The following is a 22,192-nucleotide window of genomic DNA, read 5'->3' on the forward strand; positions in this document are numbered from 1 at the left end:
AAGAGATTAAGGAGTTTCAATGTTTTGTTGAAGATGGACAGTGTGTCTGCGGTGAGGTACATAAATAGTTTGGGTGGAAGCAGGTCGAGGAATCTATTGCAGTTGGCGAAAGATTTGGAATTTTTGTTTGGAAGAAAAAATTGGTTTGCAGGCGGAGTATTTTCCAGGTCAGTGCAATATGGTGGCGGATTGGAATTCAAGGTATCTGAGGGATTACAGCGATTGGAAGTTTAATGTAGGGATTTTGAGGAGAATAGATCAAATGTGGGGTCCTTTAGAAGTGGATCTGTTTGCGTCGAGGTTGACGTATCAGCTGGATCGTTATTTCAGTTGGAGACCGGCTCCTTTAGCAGAGGAGGTGGATGCATTTCAGCAGGATTGGAGAATGATACGGGGTTATGCGTTTCCCCCATTTGCATTGATTCAGAGAGTGCTGTTGATGGTCAGACGTCAGAAGTGTCAGGTGGTGCTAGTGACGCCTTTTTGGGCATCTCAGGCTTGGTTTCCAGGTCTGTTGGAATTAGCAATGGAGGAGCCTTTTATTGATTCCAGATTCAGAAGAAGTCCTTCTAGTAGAGGGAGGAGTCTTTCATCCTTTAGTTCGAGAGGGGGCTTTGAGCCTTCTTGTATGGAGGATTTCAGGGGAGGAGAGCAGTTCAAAGAACTTTCGGATCAGGCTCAGGAATTGCTCAGAGAATCTTGGGCTCCAGGTACTAGAAAAAGATACTGGCAGCCTGGAAGAAGTGGTTTTGTTGGTGCATGGAAAGGGGTTTGGATCCCGTGGAGGCATCTTCCATAGAGTTGGCAAATTTTTTGTCTGATTTGTATGAGAAAGGTTTGAGTTACAGGACCATTAATTATTATAGATCTGCTGTTGCAGCAGGGCATAGTTTAGTTGGAGGTTGTTCAGTAGGTAGAGAGCCGTTGATTTGTAGAGTTTTGAAAGGAATAAATTTGAGGAGACCTCCAAAACCTAGGTATAATGGATTATGGGATGTTAGTAAAATTCTAAAGTTATTTGAAGAGTGGCCAGGTAATACATTTCTGAGTTTGAAGCAGTTGTCTGGCAAGTTGGCGAGTCTATTATGTCTGATTTCGTTTAGAAGAGTATCGAACGTGAGGGCTTTAGACATTAGTGGACGATGTTTTTCGCCAGATGGAGTAATTTGTAACATAACAAAAAGGACGAAATGTATGTCAAAGTCGTTTTTTTATCCAAAATTTGATGAGCATCCAAAAATGTGTGGTTAGGTGCTTGAAGGAGTATGAAGGTAGAATGAGTGAATTTAGGTTGCATGGTGATGATCAGCTTTTGATTTCTTTTGTTCGTCCATTCAGGCAGGTTACTTCAGCCTCTATTGCGAGGTGGGTGAGGTTTTGTATGTCTGAAGCTGGTGTGGATTTGAAAGAATTTGGTGCGCATTCTGTGAGAGGTGCTATGGCAAGTAAGGTTTTTATGTCTGGTGGACATTTAGAGGAGATTTTGCGTGCTGCAGATTGGTCAAGTGCGGATGTTTTTGCAAAATTTTATTTAAAGCCTATGAGTCATGTTTCGTCTGTGGTTTTATCACAGCTTTGAACATGCATAATTGATAGCCTCCGGTCTTGCCATGAAATGTAGATTCTCCTAGTATGTGAAGAGAGAATCTGGATTTCATTAAAGACACGGAGGCTAGCATTATCCCTCCCTCCCTCCCTGTTTGAGGAGGGTTTGGGGGTTTGGAGAATTGATATGATTATTAGAATACGTTAAGGTTTGTTTTTTTCATGTTTTTGTATGAATTTGTTTCAGAGATTCAATAGATCGGAGAAAATTGGAGTTCAGCAACAGGAATCTATTTTGGATTTTGTTTCAGGAGCAGCTTGAAAAGAGGAAGATGGCTGCTGTGTGTTGGAATATATAATGTTGGACGTTCTAAGTTCTAGACGTGATGTACTACTTTGAAGTGCTGCAAGGAGTAGTGCAATAAAAGTATTTATGCATAATGCTAGCATCCGCTTCTTTAATGAAATCCAGATTCTCTCTTCACATACTAGGAGAATCTACATTTCCTTGCATGTTACTCCCTGGGAAGGAGTAAAGCAGAGATCATAATGAGGCATTCTTTACTCCATATTTAAATCAAGGTAGGGGAGATAGAAGGAGATGTGATCCATTCACCTTCCAGCAAGTAGTTTATAATCAAAAAAGATTCTTTTTTGATTATAAGCATTCTTTACTCAACCAGTTAACATCGCTCCAAAGTGCTCATCTGCCATAAAACCAGACCACAGAGAAGTGCTGGATAACTGAAGATGGCTATATTAAAGTGCAGCTGCAATACACCACAGATGATGCCACTACTTGCATCTTGAAACCTCGAACATAGGATATTCTGGGGATTCTGTTGTTGAAAACCTCTTTAGAACGCTTACATTTCTTTTGGAAGATGATGGTGGTGGAAATTTAAGGATAGGAATGAGGGTATATGAGATTTTTTTTAAAACAGTTATCCAATAATGGGGACCTGGACAGAATTGGGCTACATTAATTTGCCCTCTGCCAGCGGGTACCTCTCTATATTACTGCAGCTTTCTGTAGGTGACTCAAATCGCCTGTTCTTATTAAAGAATAATTATTACCTGTTGCCGATTTAAGGTAGGGTGTGATATGAATGCATTTGATAGCCGCTGTAGTTGGGACAGTGAAACGACACAGAACCGTTTCTTTACCTCTATACCAGTACTTTTGCAAATCAGATACATAGCACCATTTCCAGGCCAAAATCAATACAAGCAATATCAAGGCTTCCTAGCAGGTCGGTGAACTTCGGCCAGGAACTAACCACTTTTTAGGATTAATGTACAATGCAGGAAAAAGGATTCTTACTGTACCAAAGAAAATATAGAATTGGTTTATGAATACTGTACCCTGAAGCATAGTGTAAACACAACGAGCACTACAATTGATTTGAAAGAACATTGTAATAATGAAAGAAATCGCATTAGCAAAGTATATTACTGGCCCAGAGGCCAAGGCTCTCAAGTGGACTTCTTTTTAGAGGATTTGTACATCTGATCAGGCAGGATTGCATCACTAACAGAGCAGCAGAGCTAGGGCACAGGCAAAATTTGAGCAATGGGTGGAGGGGGGTGGGGGGGGGGGGGCGGGTGAACCCCTCCATGTATGTAGACAAGTATGTATTTTTATTGTGTCGGATTACATGAGGATGTCTAGTTTAGATCTATAAAGGAATCTCGAAATGGCACAGTAAGAGGTCAAAATAAATTGCAAAGATTAATATATATTCGAATGGAAATTGATTAATCAACGGTTTACGAGGTTAAATGGAATGCAGTGAATCTGCAGAAAGAATTCAGTAGGTTTTACATCTAGGTGTAAAGAGTACTTATAAAGTGGTGTGAAAGTCACATGAGAAAAACAAATCTATTTTTACAACTAGCATAGAGAGAAAATCCGAAGGCTCAAAAGCTTCGGCTTCTTCATCCCTTCTTTCTGGATGTCAATTCTCTTGTCCTGAAATTATATTCCTTTTACGGAAACATCTACTTATTGTTGTAAACCATGGTAGTGCCTCTTCTTTAGGCGCCATTTTTTATACAAAAAAGCAATTTTCAATTACCTATGTGAAACTGTCATAGCCAGGCGAAGAGACGGGAATAAATGTGTGACTCAATTTCACTGCAGGAGAAGAGATCACTTCTAGTCAGTCTGAACATACCGCATCCTTCATCATTCTATTTTTGTGAAAAAGACTAAAACAGTCTATTTAAAACACCCATTTAAATGCAAATTTGAATATCCTGGTAGAAAATGTTAATCATTCACATGCTTGAGAGTTTTTGTAAAGCTTCGCTTAAAGCAGCAAGATCTGTTTGCAGTGAAATGTTATTTGCCTTACAGCATGTAGTTATCGTGCTGGCAAAGGACATTTGTACTAAAAAGGTGTGCTTTAAAAGATACAGGTGAAAATAGCCGGCTGCCAAACCTGGCACCTTTGCCTTATGCAGTACCAAATACCCCGTTTAGCACTTAAGTACCTAGAACTTACAGGACTGCATACGAGATCAAATGTAACAGAATTTAAGATATGTAGACATTTAATGTGTTCCTGCTAAATAAGACCCCAAACTCAGCCGAATGAGCAGCTAGGCATGTCAATGTCTCTATCACTCACTCGCCTAAAGGTACAAAGAATTTTCAGAGAAAGATAGTACACAGGACGATTGCAGCATCCATGTTGATAAGGAGGGAACATCCATGACGTTCTCAGAGCAGTGAGGGCTAAGCCTGGGAATCCAGTGGAGTTGAGATGAGCAGACAAGAGTTTTTCAAAGTTCTCAGGGATATGTGACATCTTAGGTTTAGAGGGAGTGCCTCTTGAGGGAGGGCTTCCGGGAGGAAAATGCACAAATCTTAACAAGATATGGGTGCTACACAACCAAAGAGGCGATCTGGGTGGGAAACTGAAGGGGTGTTACAGGAGATTTTCCCTGGCCAAGATTACCTTGCACGTACTGATTTCAAAGACAAATTAGTGAAGAGAGCTGTGGAGATGAGAATCAGCAATTCAATGCCAGAGGCAGAATGATTCTCTTGGGAGGCTGGACCCAGTGTAGCGTTCAAAGATCAGGACTGTCGAGGAGTTGGAAGAAGCTGTGTGAGATGACAGAAGGTGGGTACAGCAATTCCATTTGTTTAGGACTCCCTTCTATTCAGGGAGTTGGCAAAGTGGAATGTGGGGTAGGAGGGATTTTGCAGATGTCTAGAAGTGGTGGATTTATTTATTTTATTTAGAAAGCTTTATATAGCACGAACACCGAGGGTATCAGATCGCTTTACAGATTATGCATCAAGAAGGGTACAAGCAAACAAAACAGAATCAACAAAGCAAAAAATTCACAGTCTTGTAATGTACGACATTCTCGTGAGCCAGGCAGCTGGGCCACAAATCAACGGCTTTGGTCCCACTGTCAAATGGAGAAGCCAGACTGAGGCAGAAATTTCTTGATCAAGAGCCCTTTGAATTTTTTTTTGAAGAGCCATCGAGCACATTGCATAGCAGCGCATGCCCAGGACTTCTCCTCGCCTAGACGGACCTGTTGCTCCTCAATTGCCGGATTCTGGCTCCATTCCAAACTGGACTCCCAGTTGGTATTCAACAACTCACTAATTAAGCCCCCTTCGGGACGCTTAATCAGAGAATCGACAAGCTGGATCCTCGATTTGGATGGACCTCCACATAATTGCCTACCCTTCTAACATTCCTGCCAAGGTCACTTACGTCCATCGGCTGGCCGCCCGTATCCCGTTCACCGAGGTTGATCACTGCAAGCACGATCTATCAGACCGTGGGCTACTTCCCAGACATTTGCTCTATAATTCAGTCCTGATGATGATCCCAGACCGTCTCTTGGGATCGAAACGTCGTCGAGACCTGCATCTTAACTCTATACTGTAATTCATTATATATGTGGAGTACAAGATGTATTTCTCATTGTGACTTTTGCATATTTACATTTTTTCTTCCTAAAAGTCACTTTTAAGTCACTTGCCTGTGGTAAGGAAATTGGCTGATTTCCCATTACCCTGTCACGTCTAGCTCACTCACTTTGTATATTTTGTTGGGCGTTTCATTATTTGTGAATAAATATCTTGATACTGTCAATTAAGACATAAACAGAGCCAATCTTGATTGTGATAATTTGGCTACATTTCTATTGATTATCGAACTCAAAGGGACCGCTGTCTCTTACAATGATCTTTTTTTGAAGAGGACAGTGGAAGGGTGAACCCCGACTTCGGGGGGGGAAGGGAGTTCCAGATCCTCTGAGCCATACCTGAGAAGGCTCGATTGTAGGTCTTCTTTTTTTTCTTGAATTTTTGTGGTTTGAGCAATAGGGTGCTGGTGTTTCTGGAGGCTCTCGAACCACAGGAGAGCTCCAGTTTCTGAGTGAGGTAAAGCCGGATCTTGAAATGGATGGCTTTGTGTACCATGCATGCAATTTTCTAGCAGCAGAATTGAGGGCAACCCTAAGAGGAACAGTCTCCACTCTGGGCAAGCCGCAAAGCGTTGCGCTTCCATAGTCCAGCATTGAGATCACTAATGCTTGCACTGCAACCTTTAGGTCATGAGCAGGGAGATAGGGTTTGAGTGTCCTTGGGATACTGAGTTGGAAGTTCGCTCCTTTGGTGAGGGAACTAATGTGCTTCTGCATGTTCAGACTTTTGTCTAATATAATACCCAGAGAGGTTGCCAAATCCACGAGGTGAGGTCTACAGTTAAGAGAAGTAAGCAGATTCAACCATTGTTCCATGACCTGAGATTGTTTGAAGGGTGAAATTAGGAGGAATTCCGTTTTTAGAGCATTTAGCTTCAGGTGGTTACGTGTCAGCCAGCTTTGTGTTTCCTGCAGGACTGAATGTCCTCGGGGGAGGCGATCTTCAGGTATAGTTGGGTATCATATGCATACATGTGATAGTGAATGCTCGAAGATTACAGAATTTCTGTCAGAGGCTCCATGAACAGGTTAAAGAGCGTGGGAAAAAGCGCTGGACCGTGGGGAACCCCCAGAGTGACCACTGCAGGATGGGACAGGGATTGGTTCACCTTGAAGCTTTGGGATCTGTTCTGAAGGAATGAAGAGAACCAGTTTAGTACAGGCCCAGACAGCCCCATCCTGTGTTCCAGGAGGTCAATTAAGTTATCGTGTTTGACAGTATCGAATGCTGACGAGAGGTCAAGAAGGACAAATAAGCAGACTCATTATGGTTTAACATTCTTAGCGTATTATCGACAACGTGCGTTAGCGCAGACTCTGTACTGTGGCCCGGACGGAGCCAGATTGGCATTGGTCCAGGAGTTGGAAATGGTCGATGTGGTTACAGAGTTGGGCAAGCATACATTTCTCCAGGAGCTTTGCCAAGGTAGGGATGTTAGAGATTGGGCGAAATTTATGAAGGTCCGTGGGATCAGCAGATGGTTTCTTTAGAATTGGGGTAACTGGACCTGTTTTTAGGCCATCTGAAATAGTACCTTGTCGAAGTGATGCATTGATGATCGTAGTGCAAAGTGTTAGTAAGGAGGATCTAACTTCCGGGAAAAGGTTCGATGGCAGACGGTCATTGTAGTGATTGGAAGGTTTCAAAGTCTACAGCATTTTGCGTATAGTGCATTCATCCAAGGTATGGAACAGACTCCAGAATGCATTGTTTTTGGGGAGGTAGGGCTGCACCGGGTAAGTGATATCCAACCCTGGGGGAAGGAGGGTGTTCAGTGGACTGATCGACAGGTGATCAACGGTTGAGAGTAATTCAGTTTCAATCTTTATAGTTTTATCCGTGAAGAAATCAGCGATTTCTTCACAGTTCGGCAATGTCCCTTGACCCAGTGCCGAGAGATTAGGGTGACTGTTAGCTTGGGACTTGAGGAGTTCGAACAGTTTTTTAAAACTTTTTTTTGCTTGCTCTAGTTGAGTTCTGAAAAAGGTTGCCTTCGAGCATCTGATGCGTTTATTGTATAAGCTTCTCAAGGATCTCAAATGGTAGAGATGTTCAAGGGAGGGATAGGATCTCTACAACCTTTCCGCAAGTTTTAAATTTCTTCTTTCGGAATTAAGACTATCCTTAAACCACGGTTTGGAGAGTTTAGAGGACATTCTTTTAAGCTGAAGTGGTGCAAACGAGTTGGGTACATTAAGCATTGCGTGGTTACATTGGGCCGTAAGGTCGTGGACATCCGACATGTTCAAAGGAGGGGGAAGGATGTTATCTCAGAGAGCAGTCAGCTCTTGCGAGTTGATGTTCCGTAGACATCTTTTCAACTGTTTTGGGTTCTTAGGCTGGGCTCTACTTGCTCTTACCAATTCAAGGATGAAGAAGGTGATGCAATAGTGGTCTGTCCAATCACAGGGGAGGATCGAATCCAGGAGGATGGAGTTGGGCTTACCAATGACAAGATCTAAAGTAGCTCCTTTGATATGAGTAGGGCTGTCACAGATTTGGATTAGGTTGAGGTCTAGTAGAAAGGATTTAAGGCTACTGACTACCACATCATTTACATCGTTCCAGTGAGGGTTGAAATCTCCCAGGAAGATCCGAGTGCCATGGAAATTAGCCGAGATGTCCATGATCTGTTCTGTGAAGAGAAGGTTGTCGCGAGGGGGGTGGTAAAATGTGTGCAGTTTGCATGATTGATTGTTGCAACCAGTCACTTCAATGCATAGGTATTCACAAGAGGGCAGCAGGTCGGCATGTAGTACTTTCACTGTTGGATTGTTACGATGTAAACATGCGATGCCTCCACCATGACCACTAGTTCTGTCCAACCTAATGATATCATAGTTGGGAGGCATTAAAATGTTCAGGATGGGAGCAGCCGAGTCATTTAGCCAGGTTTCCGTCAGCATTATAAGGTCAGGATCCTGGGCAAGGATGAGGTTGGCAATGTCCGCAGAATGTTTAACTGCTGATCTACAGTTTAGGAGCACGCATTTGTGACTAATGTTGGTGTCCGTTGGTGCAGGTAGAGTGGTGGTGACTCAGACACAGCAAACAGCAATTATATGTCCAAGATCATCACTGACTAACATTCGATGATGTTCCCAATACAACACCAGTAACTAGACTAGCAGGAGGCAATCACCAAAGGAAGAAGTCCGTAAGTATGTTGAGTTACTAGTAGATGTCCATATAGATCAAAAACGTTGGCAGACTGGAGGGGATAAGAAAAGAGGCATAACGTAGACCCCAATATCCATGAAACTGAAATCAGTATAAGGCTAGTGGAAGCCAGCAGAAAGAAGATGAGAAGTTACAGGACAATAGAAACAGCTTTTCATGCCTTCTAACAAACTGCTGGATTTCAGAAACAAACACAAATATAAGTGTCATGTAAGCAGAGTTCATTTATAAATGTGGTAAAGAGGAAGGGTAAGTGAAATATTTTGGGGGAGAAGCCAACTGAATGCTAGGTCAGTTGGTCCTCAGTGGAGTCTGAGGCAGGCTCCACTGAGGCATTATTACCTTTACGTTGTCTTCTTAACCCTGTTAACTAATGTATTTAACTGTTTTACTCATCTGTACTTGCACTGTAGATGTAAGCTAACGTAGTGGATAAGAAATTATCATGTGCGATACTCTGAGGGTAGCCTTTACGGGGATCCTTGTGTGTTGCCTCCAGGGCTGTCCTCTTGGCTACATTTACCTGAACCGATCACCACCTTAGCAAAAACACTTCTTTGACAAAGTTTATTCTTTCATCAGTTAAGTAGCTTTGGCAAAAGAAGAAAGCCAAAAAGGCGACAATAAATCACATTGCTTACTAAACGCATTAAGTTAAGGAGCACAGGAGAAAACAATGAAAAAAGCTAAATACAAAAGAAACATCAGTCCCCTTTCCAATTCCTTAGTTTATTGCAAGCAGTTTCCATTACACCGCTCACACAAGAGAATACAGAGTGAATGGTTCACTGGTGTATTACTTATATGACTGCTCTCGGGAAGAGGAGGTTCTGTGGGTCCTGAAATTAGTGATAACAATGCTGAAATACATGATGGCAGAAATTAAAGTGGTGGCTTGGAGGGAAAGAGGTCTTGTGTATGACAAGAACTGGTTTGGTGACTTTTTACGGCTTGAGGGAGGAGGTTAGAAGGAACACTGGTGGTCTAAGGATAAAACATTTCGCAATACCGAAGACTTACTATAAAAAGAAATCACTTCCCTTTAAGATGTTATGACCCGGTCCAGGTTTTGGGAGAAGGATATCAAGATATTTCTGAGGCAAGATAGAAGCTTTAAAATTAAGGAAAGTACTCTGCAATGAGTGTTAAGATGCTTTCCACAGGAGAAAGTATACCCTTGCAGGAATAACCACATTTAATGACTGGACATCCATCAGTTATTGGTTATTAGGAAAAAAAAAAAAGAAAATGTGTTTACATTAAAAAAAATACAAGCAAGGCATCTTCACCTACATGTGGACCCCTTCAATGAATATATAGGAGCTTAAGATAAGACAATGATCAAAGTAATAAAGTAATGTGACCAAAGTCACCTAGAAAAAATTCTACCATTGCGATGGTCATCACCAAGTCAACAGTATAACAAAGCCGAGCTGAAAAAGACAGGCTTGGACTTCTCCAGAATCGAAGAGCAATAAGATTACTTTGGCAGCTGCAACAAACAACAGTAATTAAAACTCGAAACTCATGCCTCTGACCCAAAAAAGCAGAACAGAAGCACAGATGCAAATGTTCAGGAGGTATAAATCCATGATGAGAACTTTTATATCTTAATTAGAACTCTGTTCCGCCAAACAAATTCATGAAAAGAATGAAGGGAAGAAAGACAAAACAAAACCAGAGGCAAAGAATTTTAGATCACTTTCTCCAAGCCTTGCGTGGTGCTGAGAGCAAGCAAGACCCACCGTAAGCCAGGGCTGAAGTTATACGAGGAAAAAAAACAACCAAAGTGAGAGCAAATGGGGCTATCAGGGGATATCTGGAAGGGCTGAAGTTATATGAGGAAAATAACAACCAAAGTGAGTGCGAATGGGGATATCTGGAATGAAGGTCAGGGAGAATAAATGATGGTCAGCCCTGTTCTCTTATTATTAGGATGGGTTGTAGGGTTTGGAGAATAAGTGAGGTTTTCAGTGCCCTACAAAATCAGACGTCTGCTTTTTGCAACAGAAGGGAGAGGATGTAGCCTTGCGGCTAGAGCGGTCGACCTGGTTGCTGGTGAACCGGGTTTGAGTCTCAGCAACAACGCTCAAAATCCTGTGATTCTGGGCAAACCACTTAATCTCCCCGTCTCTAACAAAAATGAATGTGTCAATTTGCAATGAAACTGGTGCTCATGTAAAGCACTCTGATACCAGATTTCTCAGATCTAGTTTGCGCGATATAAAACTCTTATAAAAAAAAATAAGAGAAAAATACAAAATGGAGATTTCACAGAGAGCTAGCATGTGTATGTACTAATCACTGCCAATTTTTTTTACACCGGGCCAGGCAAATAGTAGGATGATTGCAAGCCGCTTACCTTAATCATTGGTTGGATGGAAGGCTGTTAACGTCTGTCTGTGGTAATCAGGACAGTTTCAACAGCAGGAAGTAGCGACTCCTTTATGGGCTTCATGGTTATGCCCTACATGTTTGTGACCCGTTCTATTATACCAAGAGTGTATAAATAATCTATTTTTCACTGATGATTTATTGAACAAAATGTGGACCTACTTCAGATCCAGCAGCAGTCTGAGACACCTTATAACACACGGGGGGGGGGAGGGAGGGAGGGGGGGGGGGGGAAGGTGTCAGATTGAGTGAGTGAGAATAAGCAATGGGATGAGTGAGTACGAGTCAGAATGAATGAGTGATTCAGGGAGCATGATAAGTGAATGTAAATGTGTTACTGTGTGTGAGAGTGAGTGAGAACGCATGACAAAATTAGACTGAGTGAGACTAGGAGATTCAGATTGAATGAGTGCGAACGAGAGAAAATGAGTGAGTCAGAACGAGTGGGACAGAGTGGGAATGAGTGAGAACAACAAGTTACTTACCTTTGGTAATGATATCTCTGGCGGATACACTAACAGCAGATTCCTTATCTTTAGACTATTTCCTAAGCGCCTGACTTCAATTGTAAAGATTTCACAGCAGTGGTCCAGCGCAGCAGTAGGTGCAACCATATGACTCCATGTTGGCTGCATTCCACCCCACAAGTGACAGAGCGAAGATGCATATAAGTGCCACCCCAGAGAGTAGACGTTAGTTTCTGGCACGACTCCTTCCGCACTCTCGGACGTAGAGCACAAAACAATTGGAGAAACCAATGTGCAGATCTCTTAATTTGTGACCTTTTAGACGGTGAAAGGAGACCACTCTAGAGAATGAACAGGGAAGGCAGTGAGGAATCTGCAGTTAGAGTATTCATTGAAAGAGCTACCAAAGGCAAGTAACTGGTTATTCTGATGGAAACTACTAACCACAGATTCCTCACCTTTATAATAGATACGAAGGCAGTACCTGCTAAAGGTAGAGGATCTGTGGAGTGGGCTCAGACCAAAAAGTCCTGAAGAACTGTACTGCAAAGTTCCCTCCCGTTGGACCTGGTTGTCAAGGCAGTAGTCCTTAATGAACATTTGCACAGACGCCCACATCTGGCCTAGCAGATGACAAGAACCAGCACTACATGTGCCAACGCAGTGTTGATAGCCTTGGCCATGGTGGAATGGGCCCTCAGTCCTACCAGAGGCTGCTTTTTGGCCAATGCTTAAGAGATCTTAATGCAAAAGACTATCCACCTTGGTAGATTTCTTTTCTGCAGAGACTTTCCTTTCTTTGCCCCAGAGAACTCAAACAAAAACTAATTTTTCACCCAATCGACATTGAAGCGATCAATGTAAAAGCTTGAGTATTTTTTTGGGTCCAGTTGATAGAGGTTTTCATACTCCGTCGAGGGACGAGACGGGGCAAAGAACGTTTGGGAGGGTAATAGACTGCCCAACATGAAGAGGGCTCTCTGCTTTTAGCAAGAAAACTGCGGGGAAAAAAGGTGGTGTGGTGGCTACACCAAGACAGCCTGGAGCTCACTAAAAACTAGCTGATGTGATTGTGCGTGATAAGGTAAACAGGTGTTGGGATGGGAAGACACAATGAACAGCTGAGCATCGGCTCAAAGGGAGTACCCATAAGACATATCCGCACCACATCACGGTCCCACTGCGGCATCACATAAACAGTTTGAGAGGGAACGTGAGTATCATTTAAGAAAACACATCAAAAGAATTGATTGAAACAAAGGTAGTTGGTTAGGGAAATGAAGAAAGGACAAAATAGTGACAAATCTTTTATATTGCCCACAGCAAGACAAAACCAAAACAATATCCGACAGTTTGGATTGCAGCAGGCTATCCTAGGGACTGCAAACCAGGCAACAAATTTGTCCCCGTGCACGATAGAGACTTCAAGAAAGAGAAGCTGGATGGTAGGATGATGTTGACAATCCCAGGTGGCAAATCAAATGCAGTCAATGGCCACCGCTCAATTTGTCAAATGCTTGCCACCTCTCCCAGATGACCTCTCAAATCCCGCAATGATGCATCCTTCACCAGCTCTGGGTGGGAATGGAGATGGGTCTGCCACTGGTCAGGTTGCAGTTGAGCAGCCACCACTGAATATCTTGTGCAGTCTCCTCCTAAATCTGAAAGACAACTGACTGATTTCCTTTGTGCTGGGCCCACTGACACTTCTAATCCCAATACGCCATCTGGCAATGGGTAGATCCCACCGCTATTACTTTTGAAAACACCTGAAGGGTGCTGATAAGGCAGTGAACACCACAGAGGCACTGTTAAAACTGAAGGGGAAGATTACAAACTGAAAATGCTTTGACCAACTTTGAACTGCAGGTAAAATCTGAGACTGCAGGATGGGTACATGAAGGTATGTGTCCTGCGGGCCCAAGACTACTATCAAGTTGCTGGATACAGGGCAAATTGAACCTGTGCCAGTGTGAGCATTTTGTATTTGTTCTTTCATAAGAAGACATTCATAGGGTTAAGATCTAAAACAGGACAAAGGACTCCATCCTTTTTCGGCACAAGGAAAAAGTAAGAATACCACATTATCCCTATTTCCAAGTCTGGAACCGTCTTGATGGCCCCTTTGGAAAGTTAGCCGGGCACCACAAACAGTAAGATGAACAGCTGCTCCTCTGAGAGCCGCTCCGATGTAGGTGGAAGCCGTGCCTCATCAGAAAGGATCTGAAGGGCTGTGCTGAGCGATCTAGACGACCCAACAGTCAGATGCGATGGATTGCCACCTCAAGAGAAAGTGTTTGCTCCGGCTTCCAACAGGCTGATTTGAGTTGCTAAGGGTAAACTAAAGCGGCTTGGAAGCTGATGCCGCAAAGGAGGGGAACTAGGATGATCGATGCCCATGGTAACCTGCGCAGTGCCTACGTGATCCCCAGCTATGAGAGGACTAGGTGACAAAGGACTGAGGCAGGAGGGCCCACCCCTCCTGCCAACCTTCTGGAAGAACCTCAAAAAGGACTAAACTGGTAGCGAAACTGTTGAAGGGGTGGGGTCGAGAGGCCCAAAGAACACTCCTTGGCCAGCCTTTCTTTAAACATTCTAATACGGAATCAGCTTTCTTGCCAAACTGGAGGAATCCATTGAAAAGCATATCCATAAGGGATGCCTGCACATACTGCAAAGAAATTGTGGACTGCATCCACTCGTAGAGATGGAGCAGGATACTAGCATGACTAATGCCAACTGCTCGCCTCAAGCAATCAGTAGAATCCAAGGTGGCAGGAATTACACATTAGGCCTCATCTTAAATAGTTTGAGCCAGTGAGGCCCTAAATTCTTCCAGAACTACCAGCAAGAGCTCGTTGGCCATGTCCCAAAAGGCAATTGTACATCGGACTAATAGGCAGATCATGTTGATCGACTTCAAGGCTAGGCTGGCCTAAAGAAACATTTGTTCCCCAAATGCCTCATTCCTTTTGAACTCCGTCTGGGGAGGGTTGTAGGGAATGAATTAGTAGTCACCTTGCTGGTGGAAGCTTGGACTACCAACCTCACAGGAGTAGGATGCTGCCTATGAAGAACAGGATTGCCAAGCGCTAGTCTGTGGCATCTGGCCACCTGCTTGTTCAGCGGTGGGCAACAGCAAGGCTTAGACCAAGTGCCCATCAGAGTATCAGATAGGGCTTAATTGAATGGAAGTACAGGCTCACAGGGAACGGCCCCAGGATGCAGAACTTCAGTGAAAACGTTTATCTCAACTTCAACAGAAGGCAGCTGTAGTTCCATGACCACAGCAGCATTCCTAATTACCATAGCAACAGAAACACTCCTCTTTTGGAGGCTTAAGGGGAAAACAACCATATATCAGGGGAATTATCAAACCCACAAGACTACTCTAAATCCATGTATATGCTATTATAATGCAGAGCTAAATCATCCCCATCATCACTACTGTTATCTCCAGGAAATAAACTCAAAATATGAACCTAAAATATGGTGGCGCCTCAGAGGATGGCTCTGCGGTTGTGGCAGATTTGGCTCCGGTAGGGTTTCAGAGTTTCCGGGGCTGGTGATATCCACTTCAGCGCCAATGAAAGAGGGAGTGTTGCAGGTCTCAGACATGCAATGGGAATCAGCACAAGAGTCGGTACAGATCCAGACAGGTTCTAGGAGCGTAGGTGGTGCAAAGAATGGATCCACCGGAAGAAACTTGCTGTGGCTTCACATGTGGCTCAGGGTATATCAGGATCAATTGCAAAACCAGCTCCACAATCTGGCATCAGGAGTGAGTTCAATTGAGTGTGTGAAAACATAAATGAATGTGAGTGAACGAGACTGAGTGCAAGCGAGTATGAGGGAACCCCTAACCCTCAGAAAAGAAGTCAGGCTTGCTTGCTGGAATTTGAGCCAAGGATTACACACCTGCCACTTTTAAAAGTTACCAGCTGATACTGGGTGCAGGGATTTGAAGGCAAGAGTTACATGGTGGATTTAGTTGAAAGATGTGGAAGAGAGCATCAGGTTCTGGGCCTTTTTTCATTTACTTATCATTACTCTGAAATCTGTGAGACTTAAAAAATAAATAAATTGCCACACGCCCATCATGTACAGTAATGCAGTCAAGGTACTGGACTAATTAAGTCTTCACTTAATGTTTTTTATTTGTAGTACATTAAGATTTTATTTATTTTATATCATTGGTATTTGATGTAATCAAACGTACAGCATATTTTTTTTTTTTAACCATACACTGAAGTCATGTTGGAGGAAGAAGACTCTCGTTCTTGAAGGAATTTACTCACACCTTTAAGTGACAAAACCCACCAAATGATTACTCACGAAAACTAACGGGCAAACCACTGATTTTAAAAGCTTGGTTTGTGTAAATGACATTTCAAAATCCAGGAGAGACACTTTAACGAAAACCAAGACTACCTTATGGTGTATGATGAGTAAGGGGAGAACTAATCTTAAATGGCATACAAGGCAGAATACTCTTGGTTACCATACTGACCTGGGTCATGAATGTCAGGTAGGTGCTGAACATTATTCCTCCGTGTAAGTAGCAGAGAAGGGGTTATTGAGGCTTCCCTGAATGGTAGGGTTCAAATGTCAGCCTGTCACAATATTGGTTAGACATTAAGATGTGTAATCAACCAGGAAACATTTACTCAGATTAAATATAGCCTGAAAGTGTGCTGTAGTACTTTTTCAATGTGCAGGCTTAGCTCAGGTCCAATGCCCCAGGAATCTGAGGGGAAAGGCGATTATAGGCGAGCGATCCATTTAGAAACTGGACAAAAACTCTGCAGGTTGGCTAGCATAGCACAACATTCACATGAATGGAGTGAATATTGATGAGTGAAGAAACAAAGGGCTAAACCTGTAAGATATCTAATAATGCTTATTTTTTGGTTAACCTTTGTGAGAACACAGGAACCTACCAAGCATTCCCATCCCAAGCATAAATGCATCCATGGTGTATGGTAACCCTCGCGCTCGGCCTCTTGTCCCGGGCGGGAACATCACTTCTTTCGGTTGCGCTTTCTTACACTCCACCTATTGAGCAAGAGACACAAATGAGATGCAAATGAATTCCATGCAAACGTGAAACAAATTTACATCGAGTTAAAGAGTTTATTTCATGTACTCGTTAAAGAAACTAATTAGACCAGTTCAGCACAACCACGTAAGTCAATAATTGACTTCCGTTCATCCTTCAATAGCCGTTTGAATGTAGTTTTTGGACCAGAAATAAACAGATCAGACCAGTGGGTAGCTTGTAAGGCCAATACTCTGATTCTATCGTTTAAACAGAAAAGCTTCTACAAAACAAAAGACATTTTAAACTTTTCCTGAACCAATTAACTGATCTCAAAAAAGCAGCGTTTAAAATGAATGTTTTTGCTCAGATTAGTTCGTTGGTATTTTATGTACTGTTAACAACATATGATGGAACAACCTCAAACAAAAATTATGTCCTTCACTTCAGATCAGGGTTGGAGGTATGAAGTGCATGTACAATGAAGTGCTGTGTTAAAGAATGGGGACTACTGAGTGTTTCTTCAGAGATAATACGTTACAATGTGCCCTATATGGCCTATACGTAAGCCTCTATTTCATTACCATCTAATGTTTCCAAATTAAAGAGTGGCAAAAAAAGTTAGTTACAGAAAAAAACGAGAACTAAATCGTGAAGCTGTTCCATATTTTTCAAATTTGGGCCAACGTTTTAGCATGTTATTGCATTAAACGTTTGGGTCGAATGCAAAATTCATTAGCCATGAACAAAAAAATAGCACAATGCCAATTCAAAATTCAATCGCTTTCGCTGATAGAAGAGATTTGTACAAAGCAAGGCCATCCATCAGATGTAAATGCAAGAGAATAGCTGCTGTGCCCTCTCAAGTCCTAAATCTAGTGAATTCTACGACTATCGCCTACGTAATAGATTAGCCACAGACTTCATCTACAACCAGATGGACCTCAGGTAGATGATTTTCAAAGCTGACACGAATAATGGGAGATTCTATGTAGTTAACCAGTCGTTAGGACGAGTCATAGCAAGCTGATGGGTCCCAAGAAGGTGATTTGTGGGGGATTGTGATTGAAAAGATTAATATTCAGGGCTGCCAATGGAAAGGGCAGAAAGTACAAGCCAAGAAAAAAAAGAAGCCCAAGCAGAGGAGTCCAAGAAACAGCACCACGAGTGTGCAAGGCATTTGAAGGTGCAGCAAAGCACAGGGGAAATGACTGGCTTTGAAGGGTCCGTGATGTGTCTGGTGGCACTTTAGCAAACATCTACTAAATATATGTGCAGTGTGAAAGCAGTCCAATAGTAAGGCCTATTCTGTTAACTATCAGACAAATGAAAACGGTCAAAGTGAATCCACAAACGAGGTTTGCATTGAAAAATCATACCATGCCTAATCAGTAAAGCCTACATGTTGATTAAACACATTAACGGAGACACCCAGGTATTACTTTTGTCACTGCATGACTCTTCGAATGTACTGTGTTAAGAAGAAGAAATGGTTTATGCGGTATGTGGTTGGAACAGGTACTGTTGAAAAATGTGCAAGTAAAGTGCAGAAAAGAGAAAAAAACTAGCACCGGCACTTATTTGGCAGGGCTGGGTCTACACCGCTACTGCCAACTTGAACTCAAATCAAGCAGGAAGCTACTGAACTCACTGCATGTGCCGTCATACAAAGTAAATAACTGACTCACTGCAGTGTTGTTCAAACTAGTCTTTCTGTTGAAGAGTGTTGCTATGCTGCTCATTCAGAGAGTTCGACAGTGCCGATAATCCTCCACGTCATCCATTCGTATTTGCCTGGTCTGCTTCGGTTCAGTGTTGCTGGTGGGCGGACCAGGGCTGTAGTTGGTCATGTGGGGGGGGTAGGGGCAGTCTGCAGCAGCCTGTGTAACCTTTTATTTCAAATTAAATTCCACGTGATCACGCTCCGGCACTCACGCACCGCACGAGTCACTGCGGCCAGAGTTCAGCACGACGTCAAGGTGGGCACTGTTATTGAAGCAGCAGCAGCATTTAGCAGTCCTCTTAAAAAGAAAGGCAGTGCCACCAGCAAAGTAAACCTGTAAGTAAAAATAAAAAACCAAACCATTCAACACTGCTTTTTCTCGAGCGTTGTGACTTTACTGCAGTGGTCGAAGTGGGTGGGATCGGCAGGGCACGGCGTGCCCCTACTTCTTTAATTCTATACATTCCGTTCCCCTACTTTTTTATTTTGAACATGCGTCCCTGGACCTCAGAAATATCCAAGGCCTGCAGAGAGGGCTCAGCATTAGTGGCTGTTCGGGGACGGGCAGGGAGCAGAGAAGGAAAAGAAAGGTCTCCGTCTCTTGCTTCCTGCCCAGACAAGACAAGGACAGTGTCCCCTTCTGCTCGGACGCTAACAGCGCCCCTCTCCCTTCCCCCCTCTCTTTCTTACTGTTATTCCCTCTGTCTAGCCCCTCCTCACTTACCGAATCCGTGACTCAAGAAATGGTTCTCACTCTTTCTTCTTGTCGTTCATTTGTACCCCTGTGAAATGGATGCAAAAAAAACCACTTTCCTGGAAATGCCGTTTTTGACATTTTTGTATTCCAACGTGCAGCTTCGGAAATAAACGGTTCGAAATATGAAAATAAATAACTAAAAGCAAGACAGAGTGTTCTTAAAGTGGCCAGATTGGTTTTATTCACACCCAAACACATTAGCGTCACTTTACAGAGTTTGCCAGTGAAGGGCTACTTTTGTTTTCTTGTCTTTTTTTTTTTTTAACAGCATTGTTTTACCCGGGTGGGGGAGTGCACCAGTGCTGGAGGTACTGCAATACCTCGTTGATGGGAGGATTGGAAAACAAAATGTGCACGGCGGCTTTGTGTTCACCAAGTTGGTCTTTTCAAACCATACTGCTAACGTTTTGTAAGCATATGAGCCGTGGACATTGAAATGGGTCCTTTCTGGGCTGATGACAGAAATTCCATGGCTCGGAAACAAATGGCTTGTGCTTCCACTTTTAAGCATATTTGGGACATTCTGTATTTAGAAACATATCCCACTTTGTGAATTTATTTTAATGTCAATAACTTATATTAATCGTTAAATATTCATGTGTATCCATCGGTTGAATTACATAACATAATAAGCTGTAACTGGTCAGTGAACTGCCAAACAAATACTAAAGATTGGGATGTTTCGCGCATCCTGGCCACACCTCTCACTCCGCCCCCTGATCCAATCCTCCGGTTATTCCCGCCCTCTGATTCTCCACCCACAGTTCCCCTACTTCTTTTTCCCCACTTCGACCACTGCTTTACTGTATGTATTATTATGAGGAAGATCTGAACTGAGACCCGAGCAAGAATGCGACCGGCTCCGGGCAACACAAGAAACATTGTGCGTGCCGGGTTACTTCAGGAGTGGTGCTAAAATGAACCCTTTCGTGTTTACCTGCTGACAAGTGCGCCTTTCCATTCAGAGCTTAAAGCGCAGCAGGGGGCTTGTGAAATGTTAGCACTTGCAGTGCACATAGCGCTTTACTGAGACCCCAGTGTAAAGTGTGAGTGCAAAAACTCTCTGGCACAAATCACACTTTATAGCAGGTACCAGATGGTGAGCTATTTGTTGCCAATTAGGCGCCAGGGCTAATAATGGGGAATAATGTCCATCAGTGGTACCAGCACTGTTTCAATTTACATTTTCTCAAAAGTTTTACTCTCACTGTTTGATCACCTGATCAAAGTTGGTGGGAGCAGAGGACCTAAAACACGAGCGAGCACCATTTCAGCTTAGTTTCTAGTCAGGAGTAGTGCAAAAAAAAAAAACGGGAACTACTAACTAGGGTAACCCGTAGAGTCTAAATGACCGGTGTTAACTCTCTACCTTGTGAAAATAGCTTGCTGCTGCTAAATGTCTCTGCAGGAGGTTACTTTGATTTCTTGCATCAAATGGTGCCAGCACAGATGCCAGTCTCATGCCTCTCTGTTCCAGGGTTAGTCATGCACCACCAGGCTAGAGAGCCCCACCCCCCCCCCAGGTTTTGCACTTTTATTGCAATTTGGCACTACTTAATGGTGCGCGGTAAGGATGCTGCCTTAGCCTCACTTTACTATATGTATGCACTGCCGAACCCTGAGCAGTGAACAGGATATTCGTCGAGTGGTGAGATGGAAAGAAGGCCTCTCTCTCCAAGTTGACCTGAACCTTCACGGTCACGGACGCCTCCTCAGAGGTGGATCTTCTGCATGGTGCCACTAGAAGAAGTGATTCTTTTTCTCCGTGAAATGAATGGCATGGTAAGGCTGTGCATGACCACTTTTGAGAGATTGCATTTTACAACTGAGTTTTAAAATGACGTTCAGAAGCCCCAACCTTTCATTTCTGAAAGATATTGAGTCATTTGAGACAAAAAATACTGGACTGTAGCACCTGAAGTGTGTTTTCACAACAAAGAACGGACGTTACTTGTTTCAGCACTGTAGTTTTGCAGCAAAATTGAGTTTGCGATGCACTCACTATTTTGGAGAGTTCCACCGCAAAAGCAAAAAAGCTATGTTAGTGCAGAAACTGTGGCTGTATAATTAGCATGTTGTTCACCCACTCACCCACACTCTTCAACTTTTAGGAGGAACAATGTACTAGAAACCATTCCTCATTAAAACATGAACTCCAACCAACAATGTGGCGGTAGAAGGGAAGGCAAAGTGTGGACTACAAAATTACTGACATGGCAGGCACAAATGATGCGTATGTCTTTGCACATACATACCTGGTAGATCATCTTACCCTACCTTTAAAACTAGTGTTGGTCGGAGAATTCCAAATGATAAGAAATCAGAAAAAGACTGTCATCATCATTTTAATGCTGGCTTTAAATATATAGAAAAAAGCCTGTGCTGAAAAAAGTTAAGCAATAATTCCTGTCAGACAAGCAGCTTTTTCGGGTGCCATAAGCAGTTGTGTGTACGCAACAGTTAGCGTTAGGTTCCATTGTAATGCTGGGGACTGGATTAGGTTTAGCACTGGTCAAGTTAGGGGAGAGTGACTGAAATATGTTTTCAGTGTAAAGGAATTTGTTGCAGCAGTTTTGCTTTAGGGATCTTTCTGATGTTACCAAATTGTTTAGGTTTCTATTCAGATATTTATCTGTGATAGTATTTCTCTAACCAGTTTTTTCTCTATAATAGTGTCTCTCTGAAAGTATTATTTATAGTGACAGTGAGTGAGCCATATGGGTAGGCTGGGCCATGAGCGAATTAGGCTGCCCTGCAGAAGGTGAGTGGACAGATGACAACATTTAACATTGCTTTGAAATCATTCTTCATAAAAAATACCCAAGCAAAAGTTTGGCTTAGCTAAGTCCTAGAACTCCCTATCTGTTCCAGAGCAGAAGAGCATGCCGGATGCAAGTTTGTCGCACCCATTTTATGGTTCCTCCTGGTTGGTGTTTGGTCTGTCAAGCTTTTCAGTCTTGTGCGTCTTTTGTGAACTGTTGTCTAAAGCATTGTCAGGGCACTTTTATCCTGCGTTGCACCAACTCAGCTGGTGCTCTTATGAGGACTTGCAGTACCATTAAACATAAGCAAAATGTGTTGGTGAAGGAGTCTGAGAAAGGTGTACTTATATCGTGCTTAACTCGATTGA

At 42.9% G+C, this 22,192-nt stretch overlaps 1 protein-coding gene across 6 annotated transcripts in view; it reads right to left on the reverse strand.

The window, feature by feature from the left end:
* The window catches only part of MSI2 (musashi RNA binding protein 2), a 1,546,127-nt gene that overhangs the window by 357,890 nt on the left and 1,166,045 nt on the right, over positions 1–22,192 (reverse strand). For all 6 annotated transcript variants that reach the window (XM_085649529.1, XM_085649527.1, XM_085649528.1 and 3 more), the window contains one exon: positions 16,485–16,599. In XM_085649529.1, the coding sequence (XP_085505655.1) occupies positions 16,485–16,599 (115 nt within the window). The remainder of the gene's footprint in view (positions 1–16,484; positions 16,600–22,192) is intronic.

Source organism: Triturus cristatus, chromosome 3_2 (assembly GCF_964204655.1).
Source record: "Triturus cristatus chromosome 3_2, aTriCri1.1, whole genome shotgun sequence".
NCBI lineage: Eukaryota > Metazoa > Chordata > Amphibia > Caudata > Salamandridae > Triturus > Triturus cristatus.